The sequence below is a fragment of the Cornus florida genome, unplaced genomic scaffold (genome assembly GCF_030987335.1).
Source record: "Cornus florida cultivar Cherokee Brave unplaced genomic scaffold, ASM3098733v1 CherokeeBrave_3.0.0_Hap2_Chr01, whole genome shotgun sequence".
In the NCBI taxonomy this organism is placed as follows: domain Eukaryota; kingdom Viridiplantae; phylum Streptophyta; class Magnoliopsida; order Cornales; family Cornaceae; genus Cornus; species Cornus florida.
Window position 1 is genome coordinate 104,226,416 of NW_026775571.1, and position 19,309 is coordinate 104,245,724.

The following is a 19,309-nucleotide window of genomic DNA, read 5'->3' on the forward strand; positions in this document are numbered from 1 at the left end:
CAAAATTTGTAATCTGTAAATAAGAAACAAAATTGGGAGCAAATAAATTTTTATTAATTTATAAAGATGGAGTCCAATCCTCTGTAATAATCTTTACAAAGAATAAGGTTCTCTGATTCGATCTCCTTTTTTGTTGGTTGGATCCAAGGGCTGCACGAGGTTGATCTTGAATCACCGTGGAATTTGGATGAAGAATGATACGATTTGATGTGCTTTTTGTTGATTACCGTGGAATTTGGATGAAGAACGACACGATTTGATGTAGTTGTTGTTCTTCGTCTTCAGAGAGGATTTGTTGAATTTGGTGAAGAACGACACGACTTTGGATGTGCTTGGTGTTATTCGCCTTCAGGTTTGCCTTCTGGATTTCTGATTCTCTCAATTTCTGGACCTTCTGGATTTCTGAGTCTCTGGATTTTTTGACTCTGAATTTCTGGACTCTGAATTTATGTCCCTTCCTTCTTCCTTCAGGCCTCTATTTATAGGTGTCTTGGATTAATAGGATAATGACAAGTGTCATCTCCCTAGATAAGGATAAAATAATAACTATTCTAAATATATTTTATTAGGAATAATTATCTTTTTTATTTAACCATCTAGGCTGGATTAATTAAATAATTTAAGTGGACCAAGTTTGAACTAATTAAATAACTTAATTAAACATTAGGTCCATATTTAATGGGTCCATTTGTCAAAACCAAAACCCACTAAAATTTTAGTGTCTACAAGTACAAAACTCCCTAGACTAAAAGAGTTCATGGTCATATGCACATTTTTAGTATTGGTGTAACGCATATATTACGAAAAGTTGGTGCACGTGACATTGTGGTTTTGGATTTTGGGTTTTATGTTTTGAAACAAAGTCATTTTTATAGTTATTATTTATTTATTTTATTTTTTGAAAGGTAAATTATAATGACTTCTCTTGGGGTTCGTTTGGTTAGACAGAAATAGATGGTGAAAAATGAAAGTGAAAGAAAGTGAAGTGAATGAAAAGAAAATTAAGTTTCCATGGTGCATTTGGTTAGTATGAATTTTTTTCAAGAAAGTTGTGAAAAAATATTATGTTGTTAGTTTGGATGGAATGAAAGAAAAAAGAAATTGATTATACTTGTCAAAATTGCCCTTATAATTTTAAATACTAAAGATATAAATAAATTTGAGTAAAATTAATTCATGCATCAAATTTTGTTGATAATAATTTTCTGAATTTGTATGAGACACCAAGTCTCACCTGAATTACTTTACTTAAATATATATATATATATATAATTTGGATATTACAATTTATATAGTAATTGTAAGGACTTTGATGAAATCGAATAAGATTAGGATTGTTTCACTAGATATTTGTTTATATTAGAATAACCAATACCAATAGAATTTTACATATAATAACCAAGTTCATGAGGGTTTTCTTTTTGAATTCAACTAAAATTATATAACTATAGAATATTTTGTATTATTCTTTTCAATAAACATATATATTCCCTAAAACTTATAATAACTTTCGTATCCAAATTCTAAAATTTAGTTGATATGTATATATACATATTGTAAATTAATATAATGCACTTAAAAAATACCCACCATAACATGTTATATGTATATATGTTCCCCAATTTCATGAGTTTATTTACTTTTGGAAAGAAAAAAAAAAAAAAATGTCTCTCAAAAAGGGAGAAAAAGATAAAGGAAACCCAACTGATAATTATGAGTATAATAGGAATTTAAAATATAACTTCACAACTTTCCCGATAAACAAATTTTTTCGCGCATTTTAGAAAAAATTACCTACTTTCGGGAATCCCAGTTTCTTGAAAACTTTCCGTTTCATCCTAAACAAACTCATAAAAAGGTTACATATTTTTTTATTCTTTTCCTTTCTTGCTAGTTCTCTAACCAAATGAACCCTTATAGTTTGAAAGTATTACACACAAGTAAAATCATTCAAACATTTCATAATTTTGACATGAGCTAGGTGGCCACCTGTCGGAAATTGACTTTAAGGGTAAAAGATAAGTAACACCTATTATCAAGAAATTATATATATATATATATATATAAGGTTTGACTTTGAAGGATTTGATAAGGTTTTGAAGGAAGCTTCTATATTCAGTCATGGTTCGGGACTTAGCCCACAACTAAATTAAATAATTTGGTGAGATGAGAAGTTGCAATTGAATCCGCCCGGTGGTAATGATGTGAAGCAGAGGAAGATGAAATTGATTATGCATTATTATTATTATTATTATTTTTACCTTAGTGGTGGGTCGGTAAAGTGGCAGGTGAAAGATTTTGTTGATGTTTTATGTTTTGGAATTTTTAAAAGTAGTGGTGTTTGTAGCAAAATAAGAGAGAAGAGTATATCGTCTATAGAGAGAGAGAGAGAGGGTGATGATGATGTTTGAAGAGAGAGAAGGTGAAGGACGCAGTGGTGGAAGTGGAAGTCGGACGACGACGATGATGGCGGTGGTGGTGGTTTGTCAGTGGCCTGAGTGATTTTGCACTGCCCTGCGCTACAAGTCAAGGGGAGTTTTGAGCAATTCGCCCTAATTAAATCCCACCAAAAACGCGCATTCGATTGCTAACAGATCCAACCATGCATTTCATATAGCAAACTTGATATAAAGGCGAGCACTATGGATTGTTACGACAAATGAGGCATGAAGAAAATAACATGCTAATTCAGCAACCTAAGAGCTATAGATTTAAAGCAATTGAAATTATTCTCTCATTGAATCAAACCTCTTCTGCAATAATGTACCTCGTTAAAAGGCTAATCCAGCAACCTAATGCATATCAAGCAGTAATCAAATGGTAGACAAAACCATACCAACATCCATTATGGAGTTAATCCACATATACAGATCATGCAAATACGTGGGACAGCAGCAAGACGATCCAAAAGTTGTTTTCAGACTTGCTCACATGAGAGCAGGCACGTGCTGAAGGAGAAGAGAGAGGGGAGGGTGACCGATAAAGGAACTTTCCACATGATCCGACCAAAGCAAATTGAAGAAAGAGGGTGTAAATCAGATGAGCAACACAACGGAAAGCTTTCGGATTCTCCTCAGTGAACTGTCTAATTGACATAAGAGAGTAGAACCCTAACAATTGGGGCAAGCAGTTGAAAAGAATCAGTAGTGCACCACTACTTATTGGGGCCGCAGTGGAAAATGGGGCCAGGGAACATGATGCATGCACAATAATAACTTTAATGTCTCAAAATCCTCAGCATTCAGAAGATACTAAAACATTAGAAAGAAAAGGAAATACTGAAAGATTTGATCAAGACATGGTTGGATATGCAGTAATCAGTATCCAATAAGATTATAAACTATTTATGAGTCCAGAACGAAATAATAACTACCCATGATTAACAACAAAATATAAATTAATTAATTAATTAAATGTACATGAGTACATGAGTACATGACAGGAGAGTGCATTAATAAAAAAATTTAAAGCAGCGGTAGGAAACAGGCCAGAAATTTAGTCATTACAACCATCAACTAGGATAGAGTATGCATGGCACACATCAACTCCCACCCTTCCCCCCAAATTCCCCCATAAACCGTACTCTCAGAATTCATATTTTTTTGCCCAAATTCACCATTCAGCAGCAATACCCAGAATTTCTACCAAAACCACACGCAGAACACTAGGCAACATTATTCTCTTATGACCAACCTGTTGAGAGAAAGAGAGACCAATCCTTTGAAGGACAACTCATATGGTATACTAGTAATACAAGGAGAGTTCAATTTGTGTTAACTCAGCAGGGATGCATATTTATTCTAATTGCCTCCAACCTTTTGTGCTTCTACCTTAAGAGACTTGAGGTACCTAACAGCTTCATCAAGAACAGCAACGGTGCTCATTCGATTGCCACCACCAGGTATGATTCCTCTCAGTAGCTTCATTGTCTTCCTCATGTTCTGGCGCTTCCTTTCACTGTTAAAGCTCCTACCACTGCTAGAGAAATTCTCTAAAGATGATAGCCTACTCTTTCTGGTTTTTGAACCATAAGTGGAGCAAGAATCAGCAGAATCCAGTTCACAGTTTTCATGACTCCGTGCCGTGCTGACCTCTTCCTCATCATATTCTTCCTCTTCTACCTCTTCCAAGCTCAACAAAGCATCAATATCATCTGAATCTTCTTTCAGCAATGAGGAGATTTCTCTCACCTCATTATGTGCATCATTCCTATCACCATTATCTTGGAAGCAAGAGGAATGAAGATTTAAACCAGGATAACAGAATTTGGGAGCAGCTGCTGGGTGGAACATAATCTGGCTTCTCTTATCACTCTGATCAACGATAATGAAATTCTTTGGGCAGAACTCAAAGGGCTGAAATTCAACTCCATGGAAGGGCCTTGGGTGCTTTACACCTGAAGGTAAATCTATCCCACCAAAGGTGGACATAATGGGTTCATTATCCATGTAACTACCTCTCACTTGATTTGAAAGAGGGACCACTGGCTCCTGATGGAGAACTTGTTGGTCACAGTGCATGACTAGTCCTACTGAATAACCAAGTTTGCTGAAAGACAAATCTATGGCTTCTGGGACCGGATTATTCAAGATTCAATTAAATAAAAGTTCTTGTAGCAATGAGAACACTAAATAATACACCTAAGCTGTTTCCATTACAGAATAATAGTGGTGTCTGTGGCAGAGGTGTCTACTGCAAGTTCACATTTATCAAATTAATGTTTCATTACTTAATACCGCCTTCTAATGTATGAAGAAAACCAGGGATAGTGAGCCCCAATGTCCCAAGGCTTTTTATACTAGACTACGTAACAGGTTTCAGCAACTGGCGGAAATACTCAGCCTGCAAAGCAAATGACAAGCCATGAGTATTACTGACATGCCATCAAGACGATAGAGAGAGAGAGAGAGAGTTCATAATATGAATTTACATCTTGGAAGTGATGAATGAGAAACACCAAGATGCAAACTGAACGAAAACTTCGATTTCAACACCATCTTATCAAATTATAAAGACATAGCGCTCACTGATAAAGGACATCCAAAGCATGTAGGCATGTTTGTCAACAAGGTATAACCTAATTGAAATCAATTTGTGTTTCCAAATTGAGCTAGGATCTTTATGCTGGAGTGATATTCGCAGAATTCTAAATTTAATTTCAATCAGACACAACATATGCAATTTCAAGACTTTTCAAGCAATGAGATTCATTTTGATTACAAGGAGTAAGATTGCAAATTAATGCAAAAATAAATTCTATCAATAGCTGTTAGACAATGAAATGGCACACTTTAAAAGAACAGAAAGTTGCACAAAATCCTCAAGTTATACAAGGATGGAAGTTAGAACACACCACCAACAAAAAAATTGACAAACAGATAGAAGAAAAGGTTGCTGCTGAATATAAATCCTTATTGCAACTTCTTCCATCTCACCTATAGGCCATCACTCATTGTTCATCCCAACTAAGGGGTGAATAGGTACAGAGTTACAGTGAACTGGAAATAGACTTAACTTTTGCACAAAGTGTCTGCTATCGTGTCCATAAATGAATAAAAATATTACTACTATAGTACCTCATTTACACACTGAAACTAAAGGTTCTAAAACAAGAAGAAGTTGTTTTTGAAAATTAGATAAAAATAGAGGTTATTTTCAGTAACTACTAATCTACATTTTTAAAAATGGAGAAAATTATATAAAATAATTCACTACATATTGACAAGTGTATTGAATTCTTTTTTCTCTCTCCCCAAAAATAAATCATTAAACATATTTCTCCTATCTTCATTTTAATAAAATAAAAAATAAAATAAAAAAAAAAAACAAAACAAAAAAACAAAAACGAGAATAAAAAATAGTTTCCAGAAAGATAGCAGGCAGGACCTAACATTCTAGGTTGCTTAACTAGAAATATGAAACCTATTTTACATAAGCCATTTAAAAAATAATAATCACATTAGTACATGAGTACATGAAAATGAGAATATTTCTTAGTACTCACCTGACAAACTTGCATCAATTGGTAATAAGCAATGAACCCAACTCTCATTTTAATCTTCCCAACTTCTTTCACTGCTCTATATCTCTTTAGTGTGACCGCAATGTACATTCTCACTCCTCCAACCGATATTAGATGGGAAAGATAAAATCACAGAATGCCTTCACAGATCAAAGGGATTGATTGACCTACAAAAGTAAGCACAAAAACCCTCATAAGCAATTACCAATCTGTTGAATATATATATATATATATTTTTATAGTTTCTTTGGGTAACAGCGCACCCCACTGTTGGAGGGCTAATTCTGATCACAAACAGCATATTAATCAATTTTTGGTGTTCGAGAATCAGAATGTCCACGAAATTCTCTTCTTCTTTTTCCTTTTTTTCTTTTTTCTTCTTCTTCTTCTTCTTCTTCTTCTTCTTCTTCTTCTCCTCTCTCTCTCTCTCTCTCTTTCTATCTCTCAATGGATTCTCAGCAATCAAACAGGGCATAAAAGGAAAAGCATCAATATGATTTAGTGTTTTCCCCTTATTTATTCATATCTTTGGTAAGTAGTTTTCCCCTTAATTAAATCATGACATTTGTCAAAATGCTTAAGTAATTTATGAAATTATGAAGCTGAAATTTGGAATAGAACACTGAACACCTAAACGGAGGACATTTCTCACCAGAACAAATCAAATTACAGTATCACACGAAAGAACACCACCAAGAGGACGCACTTCCAGCAATAATTCACAGACGAAGACCACGGCATGTTGAAAGACTCCTCCAGTCCCAAATTACTAGAAATGCTGTCTTCAAACAATACAATTAAATCCCAATAATCAGTACGAATACAACTGTTTCATACATAAAATAGAAAAATCAACAACATTCACAAAAAATCAAACCCTCAAAAGACAAATAAACTGAAGAAGACAAAAAAAAAAAAAAAAAAACTTTAAATGGCACAAACTAAAACAATTGATTCTTAAAGAAATCCACAACTCTACAGTCATTATCAAGTCAGAATCCTAAAACAACTGTATGCATAGCTATACATGATGAACATAATCGAGAACAATACACTGCAGATATTATACCAATTTTCTGGATTGCACGAAAAGAACAGATCATGTAAATAATCAACGAACCAGAATATGAATATACACGATCTTGGAGGAAATCAACAAGAAATTATCTAAAAAATAAAGTTCCTATCCATTAGAAACAAACGTACTATGCGTGTATATATAAAATTAAAAGAAAAGTAAAGAATAAAATGCTGCAATTGGAATAAATAAATTAGAAGCACAGTGACTAGGAGAGAAAACACATACTCAAATTAGGGTTTCTCAGAAGATGAAAACTTGAAGACCACAGGCTTTCGAATACGCTAGATTTCCGGAACAGAGAGAGAGAGATTGGGAAGTGGAGGTCCTGGATGTTACTTTCTCCCTCTCTGGCTCTTTTGTTATTGACTTATAGGAGGATGTGCCAAGGCTACGACATGGTGGAGTCAAACAAGGAGATTTGGAGCCGTTAGATGGGGTATTGTTTCTGTCACCGATTTATCACCGTTGGATCTGGCGCGCGTGATGGAGTGTGGGGCTCACAACTCACCTGTGTTTGACAATAGGGTGTCTACAGTTCTTTTAGTGAATTGGCAATTAGTTTTGATTGCTCAGTTTTGCCATTATACAGGGAAGACATGATCAATCAAAACTTTTAGAAATAAAAGATACATTTAAAAATCTAAAATGATAGTAAGCCTATTGTATTGGAAAATGATTGGGACATGATTTTATATTTTTGTATACATGATCAAGTAAAATTTTTAGATTGGACAATTTATTTTAATTTCCAAGACTTAAAATTATTTTTCATTTTTAAATTGTATTCTCTAAAAATTTAATTACGCACCAAGCATTACACTATCCATTTATTATTGTGATGTCATTTTTTAATTTTATTACTTTAAAAGATAATATATATATATATATATTTTTAATCTATTATCATGATAAAATTACAAAAATAAATATGATAAATATGCCCAAAAGGAGAATATAGGAAATCAACTGCAGAAAATTTTGATCCAATTTGCAAACCTTTTGCAATCGTCCAAATGTGACACTAATTAAGAAGCATGAGTTACTCAATGCAAAAGAAAATATGTTGGTATTTTCTTTCAAAGTATTTTTTACCGCTTTTTTGTTGTCGTCGCCTTCCACCGTAATCACTATTTCATTGACCTGCATTAGCGTCACCCTCCAACACTGTTGCCTTCACATTTTGTTTTTCTTTTTTTCTCTTTTTTTTTTTTTTTTGGAAGACTTGCAATAATTATGAAAGATAAGGGCAATATTATTTAAAAAAATCTAAAATTTAGCGTTAGTCAAATGTCTTATTTTTCTAAAAATGGGAAGTCCTTATCAATTCTGGATGAACAACTAAACGATTGGACGTTTCTACATTTTTAAATAATTAATAATTATTTTTTAGGACAAGGCTCTAATATGCAAAAGTCAAGCTACACAAAGTCATGGTAGGTCAATTGTAAATATATATATATATATTTTTAATTGTAGGGTTTGACTAGAATTTTTAAAATCTAAATAAAAAGTAAGTTTAAAAGCACAACAACAACATAAATGCATTTATTTATATTTATATTATCGTTCTTTTGCCAGAAGCATTATTCTCATTTCTCATATAAAAAATATAAGCCAAATTAGTAAAAGAGGAGATGTAAAAAAAAAAATAAAAAAAATGGGTGGAGATACCTCTTGGAATTTGTATGCTATTGAGAAGTATTTCTTATTTATATTGTATTATATTCGTATCCAGTGTTTCTTAGACCTGAAAGGCAACATCATTCTAAATTTAATTAAAGTAAATTTTCACCAAAGGCTTTGATTAAGTAAAATTTCCAATTTTTTGGATAGTAAAATTTCCATTTACTCAGCTCTTCCTCTATTTTAGTATCTTAAAATTCTAATTTCTTTCTAGGTCTAAAACAGACTATTCACATATCTTTTAATTCCTCTTACCCTTTGAAAAAAAAAAAAAGTTCCAATCTTTATAGAGGCAAAAGCTTGAAACAATGCCACACAGTTGCCTCTGTTTTGTAGAGAGAGAGAGAGAGATGGGTGTGGGAAATCTGAAGCAATGGGCTAACATAGCCAAAGAAGCATTGGACCAAACAGTATTGGTAGCAAAGTTCTTCTGTGGTCTTCACATCACAAACACCTACCTGTGCACCACTGCTATGGTAACTACAACCTTCACACACTTTTCTTCAATATAAAAAGTTAATCAAATTGGTGGAAATGGAAATAATCCGGTGTTGCAGGTATACGGTCCCAGTATGCTCCCTACCTTCAATCTCATCGGTGATCTGGTCCTGGCCGAACGAATCTCGACCCGATTTGGTAAAGTGGGTGCCGGCGATGTCGTCCTCATCCGATCACCTGAAAACCCTAGAAAAATTGTCACCAAGCGCGTGACGGCCATGGAGGGTGATAGTGTCTCTTACGTTTTGGACCCCAATTTCGGCGATAGATGCGAAACTGTTGTCGTATGATCAATCACATAGTTTATTTTGATCTTTTTGTTTATGATTTTCATTTCTGTACTAATCCCTTTTTGCACACCACTTGTTTGTTTGAAGGTTCCAAAGGGACATATTTGGGTTGAAGGAGATAATTCATATGCTTCCCGCGATTCCAGAATATTTGGAGCTGTTCCTTATGGTCTTCTTCAAGGCCGAGTCTTTTGGAGAGTGAGTGTCTCTCATCTTTAGCTCATCTCGTTAAAAGCTTACAAGTGTTAAATTACTCGGTATCTTGGTTTACTTTTCTAATTTTGTGATCTTCGATGTGATCTTCGATATAAATGTCTGTCACAGTTAAACAACCTTTCATAGTTTATGTCATACTCTTGATTTTCTTTCTCATTTCTGGTTTCTGGAATAGTGTTATTCAATTGTAATTTGAGGTTATGCCCTCTACCTTAGCCTTGTATTCTTTCTTTTGGTTTGTTTAATGAAAGCTTACTTAGGGGGATTTTGTCTTATAATTATTGAGTGTCATTGGCTAACTAGCTTCTTACTAATAAGTTGCTAACATTCAATTAGGAAGTCATGTGGGCTCTACAACTGAATGCACAAGGCTTTCAAAACTTTTAAGTAACTTGCTACTAGTTCTATAAAATTATAAATCAGTTGGAGGTCAACAAAATATTTGGTCACAACTGACAAGCTTTTTACTTGATAATAATTGTTACTTGAATTAACTAGATGGATGCCAATTCTCTTGATACCATCTTGAAGTAGTAGTATTGTAGATTTTGACTGCTAGAATTTCGTGCATTTCACAAGGCAAACACCAAAGAGTAGCTTGACTCTTTATATAATGCTATGTTAGTGTTAGGATGCCTTTCTCAATCCCCTCATAATTAGGACACGTTCTTTCTCATGAGATCGAGAACTGTAGAAGTTATTAAACCTGGAGTTTATTTATTAATTTCATCAAATTTACACACCGAGCAATTAACTAATTGACATAATTGGAATCATTTGGATTGACATTTGGGAGTTATTAATCAATAACATATAGTACAAATTATTCAAGTTGAGTTGAGTGTCTTATATAGTTGTCCTAATCCTACAATATGCGATGTCAATTTTACTTTCCAATTTGTTTTGGCCTCTTTAGCGGCTAGGCCAATCCCATACCGTAGTGAATCTTATTTATTATATTCAAATTGAAGGGAATCACATGATGATTAGTTTGATTAAATAGGCCCTATAGGACTTTCATCATGGTTTATTAAAGACTTGAGTTGTAACTCAAGAGCTTGCAAATAGGGTTGTATTACTCTTGAATGAAATGGATTTCATAAAAAGTCATATTCTATAAATGTATTGTTAATATCTCTATCATATGTATATTTGGTTTGTTCAAAATATCATGTCTGTTTTTCAAATTCAATATAATTTCTAAAAACAGATTCTTTCTACAGATATGGCCACCTGATGCGTTTGGATCAGTAGCCCACAGATTGGAGTGATTTTTATCTTCTAAGGTACATTTTTGGGACAATTGATTTCATTAAGTTTCCATTTCCGGGTCTTGAAAATTCTTTACATGACCTTTTGCTATAGCCTTGTGTCCAAAATGTGGAAACTATGACCTAAAGGCAATGCTATGTTATTGTTCAATGTTAAAGGAAATATAGAAACAAGAAATAAATTTTCATTGTTTTAGTATTCAATTTTGTATGTCTCCCAGCACACAAATATGTTAATTTCTTTTCCTTTCTTGAAATGTCCTATTACTCCTATTGAAAAATACAGATAGATTCTCTTTTTATTAGTGGAATGTAATTGGTTTGTTGGTACTACGACTTTTGCAGTATCTAAGCAAAGCAATTTTATCTCACATTTGCTGTTTTGGTTTGTTTGTCTTCTACTTGATAAAATTATGCGATAGCAAATAAACTTAAAACAATAAGACCACATGCTGTTGATTTGATGGTGGCTTACATTATGGGAAGTTTGTTAAGTTGAAGTTCATTGTGGGAAGACAGGGTTGTAGACTTTTTAGATTAGAGGGATTGAAATTGTCACCCTTTAAAAGGTTACAAGTTAGTGGTAAGTCAAGTCCATATTCCTTACAACGTACAACACTAAATGTAAAAGCTAACAATAAGAATTGAGGGCAAGAAGATGAAAAAAGTAAAATTTAAAATAATTAGGAACATTCACTCAGATAGTAGTGCACAAAATTCAGATTTTCAGATTTCATCCACATCAATTTACATGGCACACTAGTCTCAGATTCTTCTGGAATTAAATTAATTAATTTCCCACTTCATGAGCTCCGACTTTTTCTTTTTCTCTTACTTTCCGGGGACAAAGTTTGTGGCATATGCCCAGGCATTGTTGTTAACTGGGTCAGCAAGGTGGTCTGCGAGGTTCTCCAATGGGCCTTTTCCGGTCACAATTGCCTGAACAAAGAACCCAAACATGGAGAACATGGCAAGTCTGCCATTCTTGATTTCCTTTACTTTAAGTTCAGCAAAAGCCTCTGGATCATCAGCAAGGCCCAATGGGTCAAAGCTTCCACCGGGGTAGAGTGGGTCGGTCACCTCACCGAGCGGCCCACCGGCAATACGGTAGCCCTCAACCGCACCCATCAATATGACTTGTGTAGCCCAGATGGCCAGAATGCTTTGGGCATGGATCAAGCTGGGGTTGCCCAAGTAGTCGAGTCCACCCTCGCTAAAGATTTGGGCTCCAGCCTTGAACCACACAGCCTCACCGAACTTGACACCGTTGCGGGCCAAGAGCTCAGGGAATACACACCCAAGAGCTCCAAGCATGGCCCATCTGGAGTGGATCACCTCGAGTTCACGGTTCTTGGCAAATGTTTCTGGGTCTGCCGATAGTCCAGCGGTGTCCCAACCATAGTCACCTGGGAATTCACCAGTGAGGTAGGATGGAGGCTCACCAGAGAGTGGGCCCAAATACAAGACTCGGTTTGGGCCGTACCATGCGCTTCCGGATGGGACTGGCCTGGTAGTCTTTCTCATGGTGATCCTTCCACCGCCAAGAAGTTCCGGGGTGGATGGAGAAAGTTTTACTGCCTTTCCGGCAAAAGATGGTGAAGACAGAGCCATTGTTGAAGCAGCCATTAAAGAAATGAAATAAAAAGTTTTGAAAGAAACAACAGTACAATGAAAGTTTATGGATAGGTAGTTGTGGCTTGAGTTTGATGGGTTTCAAGCTCTGTATTAATATAACTTGGAGGCCCCAAGGGTCCTTATCTTCGGAGATCTTTATCTTTACTCTTATTGGTTGGTTGCATTTTGAAAGGTTGACATTGGATGTCTGGTTGGCACTTGGCAGTCTCTACACCACTCACCAACCTTTGGACTTCTTCAGAGATGCCATGAAATATTACAAGTTTTTGCATCAACCAATGGAGGCTCTGCCATTATGTTATCGGATATTTGCTACATCTTAATGGATAAAGAATCAATAACTCGCAGCAGCATTGTGATTGATATTGTCAAATGGATTAAGACCCAGTTATATATGTGGTAGGGAGTTATCCTCCAAATCTTGTGATGGACTGTTAGCCACAGACACCTATAGAGTGATATATATTGATAAATGGTGAGATTGGAACCCAAAACCATTTGATAGAGGAGATTCAAGTTATCACTGAGTACCGACACCTATAGACTACGAAAGGTAGAAACCTGCTTATGAGAAAGAGAATCCGAAATAGAAGGAAAGGGACACTAAAATAGGTTAATAGTTGTCCTTGGATTGTTGGTTTGAATCTTTGATGTATGAAGGGTTAGTTTTATCAGGGTAAAATTTTCAACTTTGGAAAAAGGTGATTGTTAAGTTTGGGGTTATAAATGAATCAAAGTGCAGTAATTTGAATAATGGTCTAAAGTGTGGTGTTTGGAGAAGGATTTGTTGGGGGGGCGAATAGGGGTCATTGCTTGGTGCAATGATAAAAGCTCGTGCTGACACAATGATGATGCAAGTCATTTTTCAAAAATTCTTCAGTAAATCAGTTCAATTTGAGAGTTAACTTTATGTAGCATTATGTTTGATGTTAGGTCTGTCTCTATTCAATTTGAAGGTCAGATCTATTACTTGGTGCTGTCCTTTGACTCATACCCTCACTTCTCATCACTATGGAAGCTTTTACGATGTTCAATTATTTAAACGTTTATGCTTCCACGGTATATATTATTTATGAATGGAGCAGAAGCAGGGGCTGTCGATCAATTGACACATCCTTCTGAGGAAAACGAGCTCAAAACAACATGTTATTCTGAATATTATCAATTTCTTGTGAATTTTCATATGAGATTTAAAAACTTTACATGTTCTATGATCAAATTCATTTGATGGCTTAATACTTTACCGTAACATGTTCCGAAATAGGCTGCAGACAACCAGAGAGGAGCTAAACATGTGGATGCTCGAGCTTTCTCCGCTCTGACTTAATTTGAGATGACTCTCAAGCTTGACTTTCTTTATTTTGGTCTCGTGTTGGGTTTGCCTTTTTCTCACATGAATGGAGCGAGTCACATAAATTCTCTTTTTCTTTTATATTCTGTATACATCAATATTATTTAATCTTTTGAATTTATTTTTGATTATCTTCAGGTTAGTTTTGGTTGGTCTCGTTGTCTTTTACCTTTTATGCAAGTTAATCTTCCTTTTCTCACGGGCACATTAAAAAGTTTACTTTATTTGTTCATACCGGCTAAGTTTATTTTAAGGCGGTGTTCTTAATTTTTCATCACAGTGGTTTTTTTTTTTTTTTTTGGGTGTGTAAATATTGCCTCTGATAATCTGTTTTTCGAAGATTATCATTTCTTGTAACTTCTATTCAATAATATCATTTTTTTTTTTTACCAAAAGTAACATTTTCATTTCTATTACACGAATGTGTTGTTTTTGTTTTTGTTTTTTAATATCTAACACACCCATTCAAGAATGTGGTATCAAAATGTAAATTAAAAAACAACCCATTGTTTTCCTGGCTTCCTGGGATAGAGGAGTGTCAATTTAACCCACTCTCCCTTGTTATTGGGATGGGTTTATGGGTTTGGGAACCTTATAATAAGGTTAGGGATGAGTTTGGGAAGATAATTTAAAACTCTTCCCACCCCAACCCCTAATTAATAATAAATATATAAATAAATATTTTTTTTTTTTTGATAATTTTAAATTTTAACAATTTTTTTTTGACAAAAACTTATTTTAAATTTGTTGAAGTTTGTTTGCATTTTTTCCACCATATATGTACAACGGAGTGTTCAGAACCCACGACTCTGCAGTAGCACAAGATTGGAGGGCGATGGAAAGTAGTAATTTCAACGTAATGTCAGTTCTTAATTTCTTATTAATGTACATCTTTCCAATTCTCTTATTAAATTGATGAGTTGTGTGTATTAATTATTTTCCATCTTGGGATGGAAAGGAGTAATTTTCATCTAACAATATCTAAGGACGTATTTATATGATAATAGTAACTATTATGAAATTTGAAATTTTAGAGAAAGATAACTAATCAGAAGAGTAGTCATGAGTCATGACTATAGAATTTATCATTATCTATACAAAAAGAAGGAAGATAATTAAATAATTAATTAAAAGAATTACAGAATAGTCATCACATTTAAGTAAAAAAAATAAAAGGCTAGTTTAGAGGTTTGATTTTTAATATATGAATAAACTGTTGGAAATATATAGGTTTCATGTGATATTTAATATTTAATATATAACAAATCTTAGACTAATATATGTCATGTAATAATTAATAATATGTTAAAGAAATAATTAAATTAAATATTTAACTTAATATTTAATTAAACATGCAAAATAATGCAATAAAATTAACAATATTAAAATAAAGAACCTGAACTAAGGCTAGTACTTGATATTATGTTCTTTAAGACAATTTACACCCCATATAGTGTTGATGTACTACTTGGTGTTTGTTTATAAGGATACAATGGTCTACGTCCATCAGTAGCGAACTCCTTGGTGTTTGTCTTTCGGGATACAATGATTTACATCCACCAATAGCAGCATTTCAAACTCGTGGATATGGTGAACCTCTTTGTGTAACATTATCTCTTACTAAAAAATGTATCTATACTATATAAATAATGAATTGGGTGCAATCCAAACCAAATGGCTCAGACCGATTTTACTATGACTTAATGAAATTGGATTAAAATCTAAGTGACTCGGACCATTTGACATATGATTTGAATCCATTTGGAATGGATTCAAATCTAGAAAGGAAGAGAAGAAAAAAGAATTGAACGATTTTACAAATGACAACCTGAGGGTATTTATAAAGTTGCATGTGTCTCTTCATTACCAGACACATCCTCTCTAATAAGTTGCAACTATGCTTATTGATTGAACACACAACCATTCACAAATGCACCTATCCACCGCATCCATGGTTGATTTACTACCAGTTACCAACCAACGTAATGCATGAGTTTATTCTAAACATGTACCTCCGTAGCCAAACTCACAAGGTGAACATGATTCAACATTCTCAATCATCAACTAAAGGATAAGTTAAAGGATCGATAGTGAACACATCCTTTAGTAATTTAATATATTTACATTGCATAGGCTGACATAAATGATAAGTTAAAGGATCAGTAGTGAATACTAAAACCTTTATTAATTTAATATATTAACAATACGGCATAGGCTGGCATTCACGTTGTAATATAACGTAATACACAGATAATCAAAGCCATATGCATGTGCATGCAAATTTCATTCACATATCCCAACACAAACTAAGTTGGAAGATCATAAATTAACACTGCATTTGCATAAATCATTGGATTTGAAATGAACATATGTATTATAATTCAAATGATTTCCTTTAAGATTTCAAATGACTTCTTGAATTAATGTAATCATTGCATAACAATGTAAAGTTGTTGCATAAGTGATGTAAAAAAGTACACAACAGATACAACTAAAAATGACATAGGGGAAGATCCAAATTCAAACATACATTTGTCAACAAAAAATGTTTCAATTTGTTCTAAATCTCAACCAATCAATGTCTCACGAGTACTTTCCTTTTCTTCTAATGTATAGGATTCATTTGTGTTGAAGGATTTGAATGAATCGATTTAGGTCCTATTATGATGTCGTCTTACATTACTGATACAAGATGAGTACAGATAATGTCACAACCTAGTAATAGTCGAAAATGGAGAAGACTTTGATCAATATCAATATATCATTATATGTACCTAAATATCTAAGAAATATCAATCACTTGCCTTGCAAATATATCATTCTTCACTCAGGAGATATTAGTATGGATGCTACTTCTAATAATGACGTTTATTTTTTCATGTTAGAATCAATGGTTTTAAGATATTTTTAAACACGTGTCTGATATATGTTGAACATGTTTATAATTTGTAAAAATAATTATTTTTTGACAAGTGGTACATGAGCCATACTTATTAAATATATCCGCATCATGTTAGAATCTATATACTTTTGAAAATGTAGCTAATGTATCTCGAACATGTGTCCGACATATTTTGAGCTTGTCCATAATTAATAGACAAAAATATTAGTACTAACGTCACGTTTTTTTCATTTCAGAATAGATAGTTGTAAGATATATTAGAACATATTTCTGTTATATGTTGAACATGTTAATATTTTTTAAATATGATTACTTTCTGACACGTGATACATGAGCTACAGTTATTGAATATCCACTTTAATCATATTAGAATCAATGCTTTAGTTATAGTTCTGAACTCGTGTCTAATTAATATAACTTGAATGTGTTTATAATTTGTAAAAATGATTACTTTTTGATCACACGTGACTACACTTATTGGATATCCACTTCATGTTATGATCGATGCTTAGATATAATTTTGAACACTTGTCTAATAAATCTTGAACGTATTTATAATTTGTAAAAATGATTACTTTACATGAGTAACGCTCTATATTTACTTCCATGCTAATGATAATAACTCTCTCATTTAAAGAAAAAGATAATTCTTTCATTTCAAATTAAGTGTCGTCATTGAGAACCGTGACTCACATTTAGTTCACAGTGACGACACTTAATTTAGAACGGCGGAAGTATAAAATTTTATGTGTGTATATATACACACATATCTGACATACAAATATATTTGGTGCTCTTAATATATATTTTCCTGCACAACAAGATTATTTCATTTTAGAGTAACATTTTATGAATTCTACTTGGTATGAAATAATATTTGTTGTACATAATAGACACACCTTTTATGGGTAGTCAATTTATTATTATTATTATTTTATTTTTTATTTTTTTTTCTGTAAGATTTTTATTGTTAACTTATTCATATTGTGTCATATTCATGCACTTTGATGTTGCATGTGATGAATATGAGTCTGTATCAATGCATTAGACATTTTAAATCTCTAAATAGAAAGAAACATGCACAATGCTAAATATTTATATTATTAATAAAATTAAATTATTAAATATATCTTTTAGTACATGTCTAATTAAAAGTGTTTGTTACATATTTCTTACTCATGTCTCAAACTTGTGTTCGATCAACTGTACTTTATCATAGGTAAAAAATGTCATTTTGAAATCTTTATTAGGAAGTATAATCATACATGGTAGGGAGACCACTCCAATAGGTAACTCCATCCAATATTTGACTGGCATATAAGGTTCACATGAAAATAATCCATAAGCATTAATGAGATTACACGTGAATATGTGAATTGGTTATTTCTTGTCTTTGTTATTTGATCAGCGTTACAAAAATGATCATATATATAAATATGTGCTTGTGAAAGCTATTTATCATTCCATTTCCTTTCTTCTGCATTTTCCATCAAAATTTTTTGTCATGGAGAACAAGCGAACGAGAGGTCGTCAAAAGATTGACATGAAGAAGAGAGAAAACGAAGAAGATCGCCTCATAACCTTCTCAAAGCGCCGAGCCGGCCTTTACAAGAAGGCGAGTGAGCTCTGCAGTCTCTGTGACGCAGACATTGGAGTGGTCATTTTCTCTCCAACTGGGAAACCATTCTCATTTGCTCATCCCAGTATGGAGTCCATCGCGAACCGGTTCTTGAACCGCAACCCTCAGCCAAATGAGAATGCCTCTCAGCTCTTTGAGGCTCACCGCAGGGCTAGAGTCAACGAGCTCAACGAAAAGCTCATTGATCAGACAGCCAGGGCGGATGCTGAAAAGGAGAGAGAGACGGTGCTAGAACACAGTGCAAGAGCTCGCGGAAACCGGGACTGGTTTGATGCATCCATTATGGATGGGTTGAACAAAGAAGAGGTTGATAGATTGAGTGCACGTTTTTTGGAGGTGAAGATGATGTGCAACAACAGAGGGAATGAGTTGGCTGCAGGGATGGGGGCCTCGTCTTCGTCCTCTGCTGCTCCGGGAATTGCCGGACCAAGCCAGGGTCCTTCTACTGCTCCTCCAAGCTATGGCTATGGCTATGGTGGCATGCAGTGACTTCTGAATGAATATATTAATGAATGTAGAAGTAAATAAGGTTTTTATATGACCATAGTTATTTAAGTTTGTGTTATCAGTTAAATGGTTTGAAGTTGCGCTTATGATGTGAAAATGAACCCTAGATTTATTGTACGTTGTGTTCAAGATGTTAATAGGGAAAATTAATGAAATCTAGGGTTTGATCTATGTATCTCCATTAGCACACCTTTAACCTACTTCTTTACTTAGT

The 19,309-nt window shown here is 33.8% G+C and overlaps 4 protein-coding genes across 9 annotated transcripts; 2 read left to right on the plus strand and 2 right to left on the minus strand.

Moving 5' to 3' along the window:
- Positions 1 to 3,379: 3,379 nt before the first annotated feature.
- Positions 3,380 to 7,482, minus strand: LOC132311203 (transcription factor bHLH144-like). 6 transcript variants are annotated; one of them, XM_059809041.1, is made up of 4 exons: positions 7,329 to 7,482; positions 6,729 to 6,804; positions 6,005 to 6,189; positions 3,380 to 4,842 (listed from the first exon to the last, which is right to left on the minus strand). In XM_059809041.1, exon 4 carries the CDS (start codon positions 4,518 to 4,520, stop codon positions 3,801 to 3,803), a length of 720 nt encoding a protein of 239 aa, XP_059665024.1. In that variant the 5' UTR covers positions 4,521 to 4,842; positions 6,005 to 6,189; positions 6,729 to 6,804; positions 7,329 to 7,482; the 3' UTR covers positions 3,380 to 3,800. The 6 variants fall into 6 exon arrangements, with proteins under 6 accessions (XP_059665024.1, XP_059665016.1, XP_059664997.1 ...); XM_059809033.1 differs by having other exon boundaries at positions 6,716 to 6,804; XM_059809014.1 differs by having other exon boundaries at positions 6,693 to 6,804.
- Positions 7,483 to 9,064: 1,582 nt separating this feature from the next.
- LOC132311248 (mitochondrial ATP-independent inner membrane protease subunit 1a-like) lies at positions 9,065 to 14,189 on the plus strand. The gene is made up of 5 exons (XM_059809079.1): positions 9,065 to 9,262; positions 9,344 to 9,568; positions 9,662 to 9,772; positions 11,014 to 11,076; positions 13,961 to 14,189. The coding sequence occupies exons 1-4, from the start codon at positions 9,095 to 9,097 to the stop codon at positions 11,059 to 11,061; spliced, it is 552 nt and encodes a 183-aa protein (XP_059665062.1). The 5' UTR covers positions 9,065 to 9,094; the 3' UTR covers positions 11,062 to 11,076; positions 13,961 to 14,189.
- On the minus strand, positions 11,706 to 12,782 carry LOC132311236 (chlorophyll a-b binding protein of LHCII type 1-like). Its single transcript, XM_059809068.1, has one exon. The coding sequence runs from the start codon at positions 12,685 to 12,687 to the stop codon at positions 11,893 to 11,895; it is 795 nt and encodes a 264-aa protein (XP_059665051.1). The 5' UTR covers positions 12,688 to 12,782; the 3' UTR covers positions 11,706 to 11,892.
- A 4,264-nt stretch (positions 14,190 to 18,453) lies between the features above and the next one.
- On the plus strand, positions 18,454 to 19,077 carry LOC132279535 (agamous-like MADS-box protein AGL29). The gene has a single exon (XM_059781534.1). The coding sequence runs from the start codon at positions 18,454 to 18,456 to the stop codon at positions 19,075 to 19,077; it is 624 nt and encodes a 207-aa protein (XP_059637517.1).
- Positions 19,078 to 19,309: the final 232 nt, after the last annotated feature.

What these genes read in the sequence shown, in the direction of transcription:
- LOC132311203 (XM_059809041.1), bottom strand. Translation starts at nt 4,520, where the DNA reads ATGCACTGTGACCAACAAGTTCTCCATCAGGAGCCAGTGGTCCCTCTT.
- LOC132311248 (XM_059809079.1), top strand. Translation starts at nt 9,095, where the DNA reads ATGCCACACAGTTGCCTCTGTTTTGTAGAGAGAGAGAGAGAGATGGGT. An exon ending in ATAGATGCGAAACTGTTGTC is followed by an intron (nt 9,569 to 9,661) that starts GTATGATCAATC and finishes GTTTGTTTGAAG; the next exon opens with GTTCCAAAGGGACATATTTG. An exon ending in AAGGCCGAGTCTTTTGGAGA is followed by an intron (nt 9,773 to 11,013) that starts GTGAGTGTCTCT and finishes TTCTTTCTACAG; the next exon opens with ATATGGCCACCTGATGCGTT.
- LOC132311236 (XM_059809068.1), bottom strand. Translation starts at nt 12,687, where the DNA reads ATGGCTGCTTCAACAATGGCTCTGTCTTCACCATCTTTTGCCGGAAAG.
- LOC132279535 (XM_059781534.1), top strand. Translation starts at nt 18,454, where the DNA reads ATGGAGAACAAGCGAACGAGAGGTCGTCAAAAGATTGACATGAAGAAG.